Genomic DNA, 13230 nt, shown 5'->3' on the forward strand with positions numbered 1-13230 from the left:
GAAAAAAATCATTAAGGCAGATTTTACTAAAATAAAATTGTTACCTATATATATGCGAAATAAAAACTGGAAGGATATACATCAAAATGTTAACAGCGCTTATCCTTTGGTATTAGAACGATAGAGGACTTTCTTCAATTTGCCTTTTTATACTTTTCTTAGTTTACAGCAGGAACACAGATTACTTTTGTAATGGAAAGGAGAATGTTGTTTCTTATACATATTTACACGTGGTTTCGTTTTACCAGATTCTAAGTGATACAGTGTGGAGAAATTCAGCCTAAGTTTAACTTCATTTAAAGAATATCTTTCCATTTAAATGCAAAGTTCTAGCACGTGTAATATGGGTAAGTACCGACGTGGCAGGTACTCACGCGGGCAATGCAATAATCCTTCGGATTTTCTTTCTCCAGGCCGTACTTCTCCAGAGCTTCAGCCACAGCGAAGTCTGCAGGATCTGTGGTAGACAGCAGGATCGTCTTGTAGGGAATATTTGGTTTTAAACTATCTGCATAAATTCTCAATGTTCCACCTGCAAAAAACATTGTGACATCTTCGATCACAACTTTTATTCCAATACCAGAGATGTGTATACGAATTCTATCCCCACTTCCTGGTAGGTGACACACGCTGGCAGGGACGTGCCGACCCAGTGATCCCGTGCTAGACAGAGTAATTCTGTGTGAGTGACTAGGCCGTTTCTGTCCTCCCTTCAAGCCGTGCAGTTTTTATAATGACGAACTGGTTTCCACTGTGGGGAAAGGACAGAAAGGGAAGAAACCCCGGAGTTCCTTCCGAGTGCTGCTCCTGCTTTGGCTGCCTTCTCACTTCCTCACCTACACAGCGTTAGACATCTGCTTTCCCCGCCTCCGCGACTTCCTGACCAACAATCGGAAACTTAAAAACCCCGAACAATATTAATCCCACTAAATAACCCAGTTTTTTAAAAAAGTGAACCAGAGATCAGGATACTTCAGGTGCTGGAGTCCAAAGACATTTCATAAGGACCTGTCACCAAAGCACTGGGCTCTATTTACATTTCCAGGTACTGCAAACCAGAATGTCATTTCTAGCTGTGAACTCATTTGAGAGGAAAAACAGTCAACTAGAGCAGAGCAATTTGGATCCTTAGCTTTTCTTTTCGTCCGTATATTTCTTTTTAATGCAATCCTACATATGCTACATTACTGACATTTTTGGTGTCATAATTTGCTTTTTACTTATGATCTAAGATTTTTAAGTCCTAAAATCTTAAGTCTAGCTGAAAGACTACTGGGGGCAGGTAGGCAACTCAGGCAAGATGCCACATCCCCATGCTACGTGGGACCTCGGGGAGGCTTCCCGACTTCCTTTGCTCACCTCTACGTTAAAGAGCTAGATTAAACATCTGTGGATCTCTTGAAGCAAATTCTAAATCTCTATGACTCCTTTTTGCCTCTTCTGAATTCTAATGCAGTTATTCTGCCTACTGAATGTTTCTCGCACCCTCTTTTTCAACACGGCTGGCACACACTGCGTTATGACAACTTGACTACCATAAAATAACGCTGGTCTTTTAAGAATAATCAGGAATGACACGGGGAGGGGGAAGGGTAAGCTGGGACAAAGTGAGAGAGTGGCACGGACATATATACACTACCAAACGTAAGGTAGATAGCTAGTGGGAAGCAGCCACATAGCACAGGGAGATCAGCTCGGTGCTTTGTGACCACCTAGAGGGGTGGGATAGAGAGGGTGGGAGGGAGGGAGGGAGACGCAAGAGGGAAGAGATATGAGGACATATGCATATGTATAACTGATTCACTTTGTTATGAAGCAGAAACTAACACACCATTGTAAAGCAATTATACTCCAATAAAGATGTTAAAAAAAAAAAAAAGAGGAAGAACCAGCAAGCCCAGGCTGGTATTAGAACGCGGACCTGCTGACACAGGCCAGGGGTCAGGCTATCTACAAACTCACAGGGATTATAAGGTCCCCCTACACCGCCCGTCCCAACGCTGAGGACACAGCATGAGCTGGTCATCGTCCTAGGCTCCAAACAGCTTGTAACCTGATTGCAGGGTCGAAATCAGGGGGAGAAAACAAACAAGACAACAACATGAAGACATAAAATATGACATCAGAAACACAAAATGTAGGGGAGGGAAGTAAAAAATGCAGATCTTTTACAATGTGTTTGCACTTAAATGACTACTAGTTTACCACAAGTAGATACAGATCAACATATATGAAACCCATGGCACCCACAAATCAAAAACCTACAATAAACACACAAAAACTAGAAACAAAAAAACAGAGTACCACTAAAAAAAATCATCAAAATACAAGGGAAGAAACAGAAAGAAGACATGAACAAAGAAGTACAAAAGCTAGCAGAAAACAAGTCCTAAAATGGCAGTGAGTACATAGCTATCAATAATTACTTCAAATGTCAATGGACTAAATACTGCAATCAAAAAACAGGATGGCTGATTGGATAAAAAATCAGAAGTCCCTATGCGCTGCTTACGAGAAACTTACTTCAGAGCTAATGACCCATACAGACTGAAAGCGAGGGGAAAGAAAAAGATATTTATTTCATGCAAGCAGAAATGACAAGAAAATGGGGGTGGCAATACTCCTATCAGACAAAACAGACTTTGGAGCAAAGTCTATAACAAAAGACAAAGACGGGCACTATATAACGATAAAGGGATAAATACAAGAATACTCAGTTCACATATATGCACCCTATACATGAGCACCTAACTATATAAAGCAAATACCAGCAGACATAAAGGGAGGAACTGACAATAACACAACAGTAGAGAGGACCTAAACTCCACTGACATCCTTGGACAGATTAATAAGTAACTGACTGGATACAGTCTAATTTAAGAGGTTTTTAGTTTAAAAGCGTAATACCACAGTAACATCACAACAGAAATACATACCTCCCAATTTCCTAAGGAAGGGGAGATAGAAGAAAAGCTAACATTTTAAAATTCTACCATCGACTAAAATCTGTTTGTATAAATATACATTTCGGTTCTAAAATTAAGGGAGGATGATTCCCCTATTCAGAAGATGAAGAAAGCGTGGCCCACGGAACGCAAGGGTCCCTACTGGAACCCAGCTCCAGAGTCCGTGTCCTAGCACTCCACAGCCCCAAGACTGCTCACAAGAGAACCGAGGCAGAAGGGCTGACTCCCAAGGGCATTCTGGGGTCAGTTACACTCGGAAGACACCGAGAAAGTAAATACGTCTGAGTGTTAAAAATACTTTATGAGCTCTGGGGCCAAGGCTTGTTACAAGTTATGACTTCTGATCGGCTGTGAAGTGAGTCAGATCTCTTTAAGTACGTCATCAGAACTTGGGGAACCAACGCTCGGGCGAACAAGACAGGAAAATTACAGACTTGGCTGTTACTCTCAGGGAAACTTACCCACCCGTGACAACATTCTCCACCAACCTAAGCGCTAAGCTAACAGCCTCAGTAGGTTATAAGGATATAGTTTTCTAAGTTATTTATTAAAAACCAACAGAACACTTGAACTTACTATATTTGACTGCATTAACATTGACCACAAACAGCTATTCTGCCAACAGTATCCAGTTTTTTAGGGTTTCCTAGGAGCTTGTACAGAAAAATGTTCCTTCCACCCAACCATCCCTGTAACAGACAAGCTCTACTCCAGTGGGTGTTTTGCTGTTTCTTCTCCTAATTCTCTGGAGGTTTTGTTCCTGTTTTCTTGGCCTACTTCTCAACAATGGCCGCGTATTACCGGTATACTTCCTACCTCCACCAAATCTCTTCCATGCCCATGATGTTGCATCCCAAGAACAGCTTGCTCCCCAATCTTTGTCTCCACCTGGCACCGCTGACTAGCACTCAGCCACCGAGCTGGCAGCCTAAAGGCACCCCCCACACCACGCCGGCCCCTCCCAAGACACACAGACGAAGCCCGTCTTCTCCTCCGGATGCTCCTTCATCCAGACCCACATCCATCCTGCTCAAAGCAGGGCGGCATCCGGAAGGCCTCCTCTCCTCAGAAAACTCAGGCTGGCGCTGCTTCCCGATCATCCTCTCTTAACATTGCTCCCGCTTTTCTCTCTTCATGACCACTGTCCCCGACTGAGCTCAGAGACTCGGTCCTTCCGGGGCCACACAAGCCTTTGAAGGGGGACACCTGCTTCTGACCACAACTCCCTCAAATCAACCCTAGATTCTGCTCTCAGAGTAACCGCTCCAGATTGGAGGCCTGGGCTAAACTGAAAGCATTCTCAATCCCTAGCTTAAAACTCTTTCAGCAGTTTATTAACAGATCATACCAAATATTTCCATCAAAGGACCCCCAATGGCACAGGAAAATAAATAGGGATCTCTGGGGACACAGGCTGAAGTTACCTGCAAAAAGCTTCCTGCTTAGGGCTTCCCTGGTGGCGCAGTGGTTGGGAGTCCGCCTGCCGATGCAGGGGACACGGGTTCGTGCCCCGGTCCGGGAGGATCCCACATGCCGCGGAGCGGCTGGGCCCGTGAGCCAGGGCCGCTGAGCCTGTGCGTCCGGAGCCTGTGCTCCGCAACGGGAGAGGCCACAACAGTGAGAGGCCCGCGTTCCGCAAAAAAAAAAAAGCTTCCTGCTTTATCTTAACAACATATATAACATTGCATCCTGACCCACATTAAAGACATACTTTTTATAAAAAGATTTTGTTAAGTTACTTATAAAAACTGACACTCTAAGCCAGCTCTCCCTAGTCTGACTCACATATCCCTGAGCCTATACTTGAATATTCCTCAAGGGGTCACTGAGGAATAACGATGCCAGACTCCTTCCCGTGGTCGGAAGCGTGGTCAGCACGTGGCAGGTACCTCTGGGCATTCCTCTCGTCCTTCCTAAAACTTTTACTACATTTCTCCTTCTTCACCTTTGTAGTTTCTCCCTTTCTCCTTACTTTCTTTTTCTTGTCTTTTTCAATTCCTGATTGAACAAGACAGAATATATACAAACAGATAAGCATTTAGGTCTCAAAAGCCATCTATCAAATTATTTATAGAACTAGTAAGTCTCTCAGTGTCCTAGTTTTTTTGAATCACCGATACTATAATTCCCACGAAACATACAACTGAGACTCAGTTCATACAGGCACTAAGGGTCAAAGCAAACCCGTGATGCTGGAGAGACAACCAGGTTTCAGGGCCGGCTCCCACCGTGGCTGATGCTGTATGACACGCCACCCTAACACAAAGCTCTGGGCAAGCTCACAAGAAATGGGGTCACCAGCAATTTCTGTCAAGTGGGCAGAAGCGAGCAACCATGCATTTCAGAACCATGGTCCACAGACTACCTCGTGAATGGAGGTAAGGTAAGAGAGACCAGTAATAAAATAGAGAATAACGCTGCTCCCAAGAGTATGACGTGAGTGTGAGCACAGCTTTCCCTGACAGATCCCACCTGCTGCCACACAGACATATCGGATAATAAGAGGGTCTGGATAGGGACTAACACCCTTTGACTCAGCCTTGGAGCCGAGAGAATGGGCCCACAATTAAGCAACCTTCCCAACCAAAACTGCTATAAACCCGGCTCCAGAGAAAAGCCACCAGTCCCAGCACTCAGACCTTAAAACTCGTGCGTGAGCTAGCAGGAGCGCAGCGCTACAAAAGAGCCGCAGAGGCGATGACTTACCAGGTGAGACGTTTTTAGGAAAGGCTGGATCAACGATACAGCCTTCTAATACAAGGATTGTTTTTGAAACAAATGATTATGCTACTATTTTTTAACAAGTAAAACTACTTTACTTGCTGAGTATAATTACAGGTTAATTACAAATAAAAGTTTTGTATCAAATAGCTAAAAATACACAAAACCAATTTATAGCTCACAGAGTAGTCATGTGTTTTAACTTCTCGTTTTAACCTTTATTTCCCTCAGAAATACAGGGTGATCTCCAGGAAACATCACGGTGGGACGTGTGTACAGGATGTTGCCTTTGACTCAAGGGGTCCACAGGGACAAAAAAGCTGGACTTCTCTAAACGTACCTTGTTTTGCAGATTTGATTTAGAAACTGTTGAACAACACTAAATTTTAAAGAAGCAAACCTTCAAAGTCAAAAGTAAAATAAAACAAACCTAAGTATAAATCAATGTGGGTATATAATCATATACACAGGAATCGAATATGCGATTTCAAACACAGCACAGATTTCACAAAAGGCTTAAATAAAATGTTTTCACTATCACATTGGTATTAATAATAGCCCTATTTTGATTTTGGTATTATACCTGATTAATATAATTATGTTGTTAATAATTATTCTATTGTTCTTAGGAGGGAAGAATTTTACCTTTAGAGAAAAGACACCCAGATTTTCTAAAATCAAAGTAGTAAAAAAAAAAACATATTTCCTAAGCTCTGTCCACTAAACAGGCTTAGGAGCAAAGACTAACCAGTAACAGAGAGCGCTCCTAGCAACCAGGCACTTATTCCAGCAAAAGGAACAGGATTCCTCCGAGGAAGAGCTAACTCCTAGGCTGGGGCAGGAAAGCACGAGGTGAGCAGACATCCTATCCTCCAGGGAAGCTCTCGAGATCACTGGGCCATGTCACAGACCCGGGTGCCAGCTGGAAGACAGCCCCGCTGGCTCGAAGCCTCCATTCAAGGATCAGTAACGACAATAATCGCAAAAGATGGACAAACATTGAGAAGCTTTACATCCGTGAGCTTATTAAAATTTTACAAACCACTGCTCACCTGGGGATGACACTAAGGTGAATATTCCTGTCCCACCACCTACCACCAAAAACCCTAACCCTGTACCTGTATCTAATCAAGGAAAACAAGAGGAAAACAGTGGTAAACCACACAACTGGATGCCTTCAGCAAAACCTACAAGACATTCAACCTAGGGTTTTAAAACAAACCAACAAATAAGCAAACTGAGAGGTTAAAATACAAGAGAGAGGAGATTTTAGAATGAAAGGCATAAAAGACAAATTAACCAAATGCAACATTTAGGTTTTATTTGTATCCTGACTCAACTAAAGGAATTATCAGAGGCAAATCAGGAAAATCTGAACAATGACTAGGTATCTGATGATTTTTAAGGAATTACTGTCAATTCTTTTCTATGTGATAGTGGTACTATGGTTTGCTTTATTTTTGTTTTTGCTTTTTTTAGAATTGTTACCTTTCAGGAAAATATATCAAAATATTTATGGATGAGAAAGTTGGGATTTGATTCAAAAATAACAGAGTCTGGGAATGAAAGCAATATATGTAGAAGCAGAGATGAAACGTGTTAATTATGGAAGACTGCTTGGTAATAAACACATGGGAAGTTCATTATGTCTCTATTCTTTTGCATATACTTGACATTTTCCAGAATTAAAAAAAAAAAGCCATACTGGGGATAAATACGTAAGTAAACGTATTGAAGGCAAAACTGACTTTGTACCAGACACACATGGCACACGCTTGCTACGAAGAGGCTACATCACCCATTAACTTCACTTATTCAGGGCCTCATGCATATATGAAAAGGATTATTAAATTAATAGACTTTACAACAAATATAACAGAAAAACAATTCAAAGTCTGCACCTGAATCAGGCCGCCCATCTGAGCTCCGAAACTCCTGCATTCTCTTTTCCAGTTTTTGTTGTCTCCGTCGTTTCATAACCACCTCGGGATTAGAAATCGTTCGGGTAAAGCTAGTTTCAGGCATGTCTTTGTAAACCTCAGCAGCCAGTCGAGAATTTTCACTGTAAGGAAAAAAAGGCAATAACAAGATTTTTAAAATTTTATATCAGAAACAACTATACTGAAATCATACAAAACTCAAAATGGCAGATGCCATTTGCCTACACAGTTCTGCCGCGTACCATTCACCACGTGCTAATTACTAGGGATGGAGAATACACTTCCTCTCCATACAAGCTGAGATACAGAACTAAGCAGAAATTTATAATTAAAATTTTATAGTGAGTTTACAGAACTCAATTATTGAGTATTCATTAATAAAGCTAGAATGTATAAATTATACATTTCAGTTCTTTCTACCGCGGTTATCTTAAAATAGACTAAACGAGGGATACAACATTCCAACCACTAGAAATAAAGGATTGAACATACTTTAGTAAAAATCTGTCTTCAAATTACAGTAATCTTGAAGAACTCAAACAGCCTGATTTTTTAACAACTAAGAGATTTACCACCATTCACTCTCTTGAAGCGCAAGTTTTAAAAGGAAATTGCTCCGTAAGTTCCTATAACGAGTCAACTGTATAGAATGATGAGTTGAAAACTAAATATTTAGGTAAGATTGATGTGCTTGACTCAATTTTGATAAATATACTTTAAGGATGCCATTTTGAAAATCACAAAATAATTTCATTAAGTCAGCCAAGCTTCGAATCAATCAAGTTAAACTTAACTCATTTTAAGCAGCTCATTTCCTTAACACAAATAATTTATCCCCCTATAAACTAAATAAATAGAACGGTAGCCTAAGTTCTAAACTCTCCGTTTCCTTGATATCTTTCATATGTGAACAATCTATGTATACAAGTTCTTCCTCTTGCATAAATACACTAAGGAGAGCCTTACTATGTAATGCTATAGTCAAGAGTTCATGTGCATCCCACAGGCGTCTCTGCCTAACGGATTAATATCTAAATCCATTTGGATGCGCTCTACAATGGGCTCAAATTCCACTCTAAAGTAAACTCCCTTCACTGACAAACGGTTAATATCCTCAAGACACACACAACACTTAGAATCAACCAAAAAATGGAAAAAAGACTTGAAGAGGTCCCCGCAGCAGCAGCACAGTATCAACGGTCAATGAACGTGCAGAGAGACATCCACCTTGTTAACGACACAGTAAGCGCGAGTTATTGAAGGTCTCACATCCTGCAGAGACCGTACTCTGCTCTGTTACACTCAGCGGTACTAAGGGTATGGAAACGAGAGGGCCCGTGGGCTGTGCAGACCTTTCCAGGGGCTGTCTGGCAACACAAGCATCCCAAGGGGTCTCTGAGCCATCCTTCCAGAGCATTTCCTCAGGAAATATTCACATGAGTCCTCAAAATTGTAAAAACAAGGATATTCACCGGAGTATCATTTATAATACCCAAAAAAACCCTGTAAACTCTCCACAAGTACATGAAAAGGGCTGTTTTCATAAATTATGGGAAAACTATATGATAGAATACTGCTATCATTTCAATTATTTAATATGTATGTTTTTTGTGAAAATATATATATTTTGACTATGTGTATTTATGTGAAATACATACAATTTCAGTGGGAAAATGTCATGTGAAAAGTTCTGGTTTCAAAAGACTGATTATACTTGTTTAAAAACTCTCTACGTAGATATATAAAGCGCATATATTTGTGTTGCAGAAACAAACTACGGCTCTCTTTGGGTTCATACGTGCCAAGAAGCTCCTTTTCCCTTTCTGGCAAATCTATCTACTCTGACTTTCTAAACTAAGCTGTAAACAGGACACTATGCCCTCAACTCTAAGGCAAGGAAGAGGCCTAAGAGAAACCACGAGAAGAGAATGAACTGAACTGAAAACTGACAAGGCTACACTGAGGCCCGGAGACTCCAAGCGAGGAGGAAAGGCCTGCTTCTGCTCGTGTCTCCTTTCTGTAATAACGAAACACACAGGTTTCCCTTATGCCCTCAGCTCCGAGGTCTGAAGCTCAAATCCCTTCCGACAGGGAAAGACACCTGTGATGGGGCTGCTGTGCGAGAAAAAGGAAGGGGGGCGGGCGGGGGCCGGAGTGAACCTGATGGTGCATTTGAACCTGAAAAGCGAACACCAGCTTTTCTCACTGGTCTTGCCAACCTCTGATCAGGTGTTAAGCGGACCTGAGGTGTCTAAGAATCCACTACTGCCTTAAGGACCAAAACAACAGAAAGGAAAGGAAAGGCCAGGCAGAGACGAAGAACACCCCGACACCCAGTCTACCCAGGAACGGCAATACCGTTCATCAGTCCGCATCTTTAAGAAGAGCGCGCACAGCGAGACCAGCCCTGTGAGCGACGCGTGCAGCTCAGTCAGAGCCCCACCGGCTTCCCTCGACGCCGAGGACCCAGCACGAGCCCCAAGGCACTTACCTGAGGCGCACCCTCTTCGGCCTTTACTTGGAAATTTAATGAGGTCTGCTGCACGAAAAACACCGGGCTTAGAACACAAAGAAACAGGAATATTTCCAAAATTAACTTACGTGTCATCCCCATGGAAAGGTCTATCGTCTCGATCAGACGCCTGCCTCATTGCCTCTTTTTCTCGCTTCTTTTTTTCCTTCTTTTCTTTCTTTGAGAGAGTTCTCTTGAAGTTCTGGATAACACCTTCTTTTTCCTGCTTTTCAGGTCCGTTACTTTGAGCCTTCTGATAAAAGTAACATTATCACTACACTGGCTACGACACAGAATGACATAAAGCTAGCTATCTATGGCTTGGCTAACTTCACCTCATACGCTGCGGCCAGAAACAGAGCCACCGGGGCAGGGGAAGGTCTGGGGTGAGAAATGTTCTTTGTCTTGATGGGCCGACAGTTAAGTGAGTGTACTGATCAAAACGTACACATTCAAGATCTCATTTCACCTTGTGTAAATTGTATCTTAATTCAAAACTATAACCAAGGAAGCAAACACACAAGAAAAATCCAAACCCAGTTAGAAAACGGGTTGGAATCACACCAGCTTATTTATTATTTTTAATAAATAAAAATCCAAATAATTTACATGAAGTAACTTAAATAAAAGGAAACTAATGAAAATATGGAAATAACTGTTTGAATCATCGTCTACTTTAAATATGTTTTCTTTAACTTCAAAAGAAATGTTAAGAGTAGCCCTAATAAACTGGATTTTATGAAGCAAAGTTGCAAGTACTGTGTTTGTACAAAAACTGCTCATTTCTTTTCCAGATCTTACTTGTTTCCTTATTCATAATTTATAACTTGGCCTGCCAGCAGATGACACAGAGACAAATTATTTTTATATGACTTAATAGGTTGGCTGGTAAAGAATCAAGAAAAATAAAAGATTATCTTATTGGGAAAGAAAACTGCCTTCTGCTTTGTGAGTGAGCATCTCTGTTTCCTTGCAAGCTACTCCAGCACCCTCTTGTCATCCTGACCCCAGAAGAGTTCTACTACATAGCAAGCAGGATCTGTGGCTCCGTGAAAAGGTACATCAGCTGAAACCATGGTGCAGAAACAAAATAAAACATGGACACACACACACACACACAAGTATCCGTTCTTGTATCATATGTGTTCGCCACAATGGCAATAACGGTCCCTGGAGTGCAGGAACAGGAACACAGAGGACATGACACAGACAACATGAAAACTGCTGCCCTAAGTAAATAATGGTACTTGCCCCCCAGCCTGCTGGGGCACAAAATTAAATACAAGATTTTTCTCAAAATATCCTTAACCTCTGCATTTGCTATCACTTGTCAATACTGAATTCTAGTGTAAGAGGCCACTTGACTTAAAACAGAATTATAATTGTTTTAAAATTGTATCAATATTTCATAGTATTCCACATAAAAAGGACAGTAGCACAGGAATTCCAGACATCCTACTACCTGAGAAAGTTTTAGACTCACTCTATTTCATCATCCAAAGAAACTCAAGGAAGTTTACTAATTTCTAACCTTACACATATAACATGAAAAAGGTCTTAAATATGCCTTATTAAGTTGTATCTAAAAGTTCACATATAAATAGGTTATTAAAGTTTTATTTTCCCTTCTGATTCTTATTAAAACCTATTTTGACTTTATAATTTAGGGAAAAAAACCTGAAGCTGATTTGAACATTAAGTCTCTTAGGAACAAAAGCTTACATAACTCTTCTTTGAAAAGGAAGGAGTAATGTTTTGGATTATTCAGTGAAACAGAGGATGAAGCAGGGAGAAGCTGGGCTACTTTTAAATTTTATTCCAGGACGGGCGTAAAAGGGTAGTTCAGGAAGAGAAGCGGAACAGAGAATGAACCCCTCTGACACGACACGTGGTCAGACGCAGGCCAGGCACAGCACGGGCCGAGACCCAAGGCCTCACCTTGGCAGGAACGGCATCGTTCTCATTCTTAAGAACAAATCTGCCCTCTCGATCATCCTTATTCCAATTCAACTGCACAACAAGGGGCTTCTCGTCTATATCCAATCTTCTTTCTTCTTCACAACATGAAAAGGAAAAGAAATAAGCCGTGGTTATCTGATGGCACTAGCCAATGCAACATTCTGATACACATTAAATTTTAGAGACAAAAAATACCTAATTACCTTGATTACTTACCGATAGGCTGAAGTGTAATTCACAATGTGAAGTTAGAGTTTCAATGACTAATTCAGTATTTTGGTGCTACTATATGTGTACTACCACGTGTCCAATGCCAGATACGGACCAGGCACAGCTTCCTGACAACATTTAGAATGTAACCCAGAAAATAAGAGAAATACACATGGACTAGAAAAAAATATAAGCAGGGCTTTGCCATACGTTTGTTTCTATAAATCAAATTCCCTCACATACAACTGGAAAATACGGAAATAATGTTCATATCACACAGAAGTTCCACTGATTCACGGGATTTTTCTTCTCATGTTAATGTTAAGACGCTGTCAAGAAACGGCACCACCGCCATCAGTCTTGGAAGCGATCACTGCACTCTCCCTCCTCCCCCTGCACCTCTGATCCTCGTCTCCAAAACCACACTCCTCGACCCGCACAGCCCCTCCCACCACGAAGCACCAGCCTTTTCTCTGTCGATGAAGTGCTACGTTAAGTGACTACTTCCTCCCTTACTAGAAACCTAACAAGCCTCATGGCAGCCCACTGAGGGCCCTACACAGCCTGACCACCTACTAGAAGCCGAGAGCTGGCAAGGATTACCCAGGTAAACGCACACAGGATGCACCACAACGAGGGCAGCAAAGACAGGAAGCAGTGAGACCAGAGGGGGTGGATGACAATGGTACAGGAAGCAAGTCAACGGGGCAAACTGAGAAGACAGAGTTTACAGAGGCTTTCAGTGAATATTATAGGTAAACAGCAGGTTAATGATCAGAATACAGGAAAAACAAATTCTAAGTCATTATTTTATCAACTGAAAATACGAGAAAAGAGTAGTAAGTCACATATCGGATCAAGAAGTTCCAAATTGCTGCTGCAAAACCAAAATTACCAAGTTGCTCGTGTTGCAGAATCTTCA

The 13230-nt window shown here is 41.5% G+C and overlaps 1 protein-coding gene across 1 annotated transcript in view; it reads right to left on the minus strand.

Annotated features, from left to right (window-relative positions):
• AFDN (afadin, adherens junction formation factor) overlaps positions 1-13230 on the minus strand; it is a 139508-nt gene that overhangs the window by 82743 nt on the left and 43535 nt on the right. Inside the window, 4 exon segments of the mRNA XM_032651019.1 lie at positions 375-532; positions 7589-7749; positions 10229-10392; positions 12078-12193. Of these exon segments, the coding sequence (XP_032506910.1) occupies positions 375-532; positions 7589-7749; positions 10229-10392; positions 12078-12193 (599 nt within the window).

Source organism: Phocoena sinus, chromosome 12 (genome assembly GCF_008692025.1).
Source record: "Phocoena sinus isolate mPhoSin1 chromosome 12, mPhoSin1.pri, whole genome shotgun sequence".
Lineage (NCBI taxonomy): Eukaryota > Metazoa > Chordata > Mammalia > Artiodactyla > Phocoenidae > Phocoena > Phocoena sinus.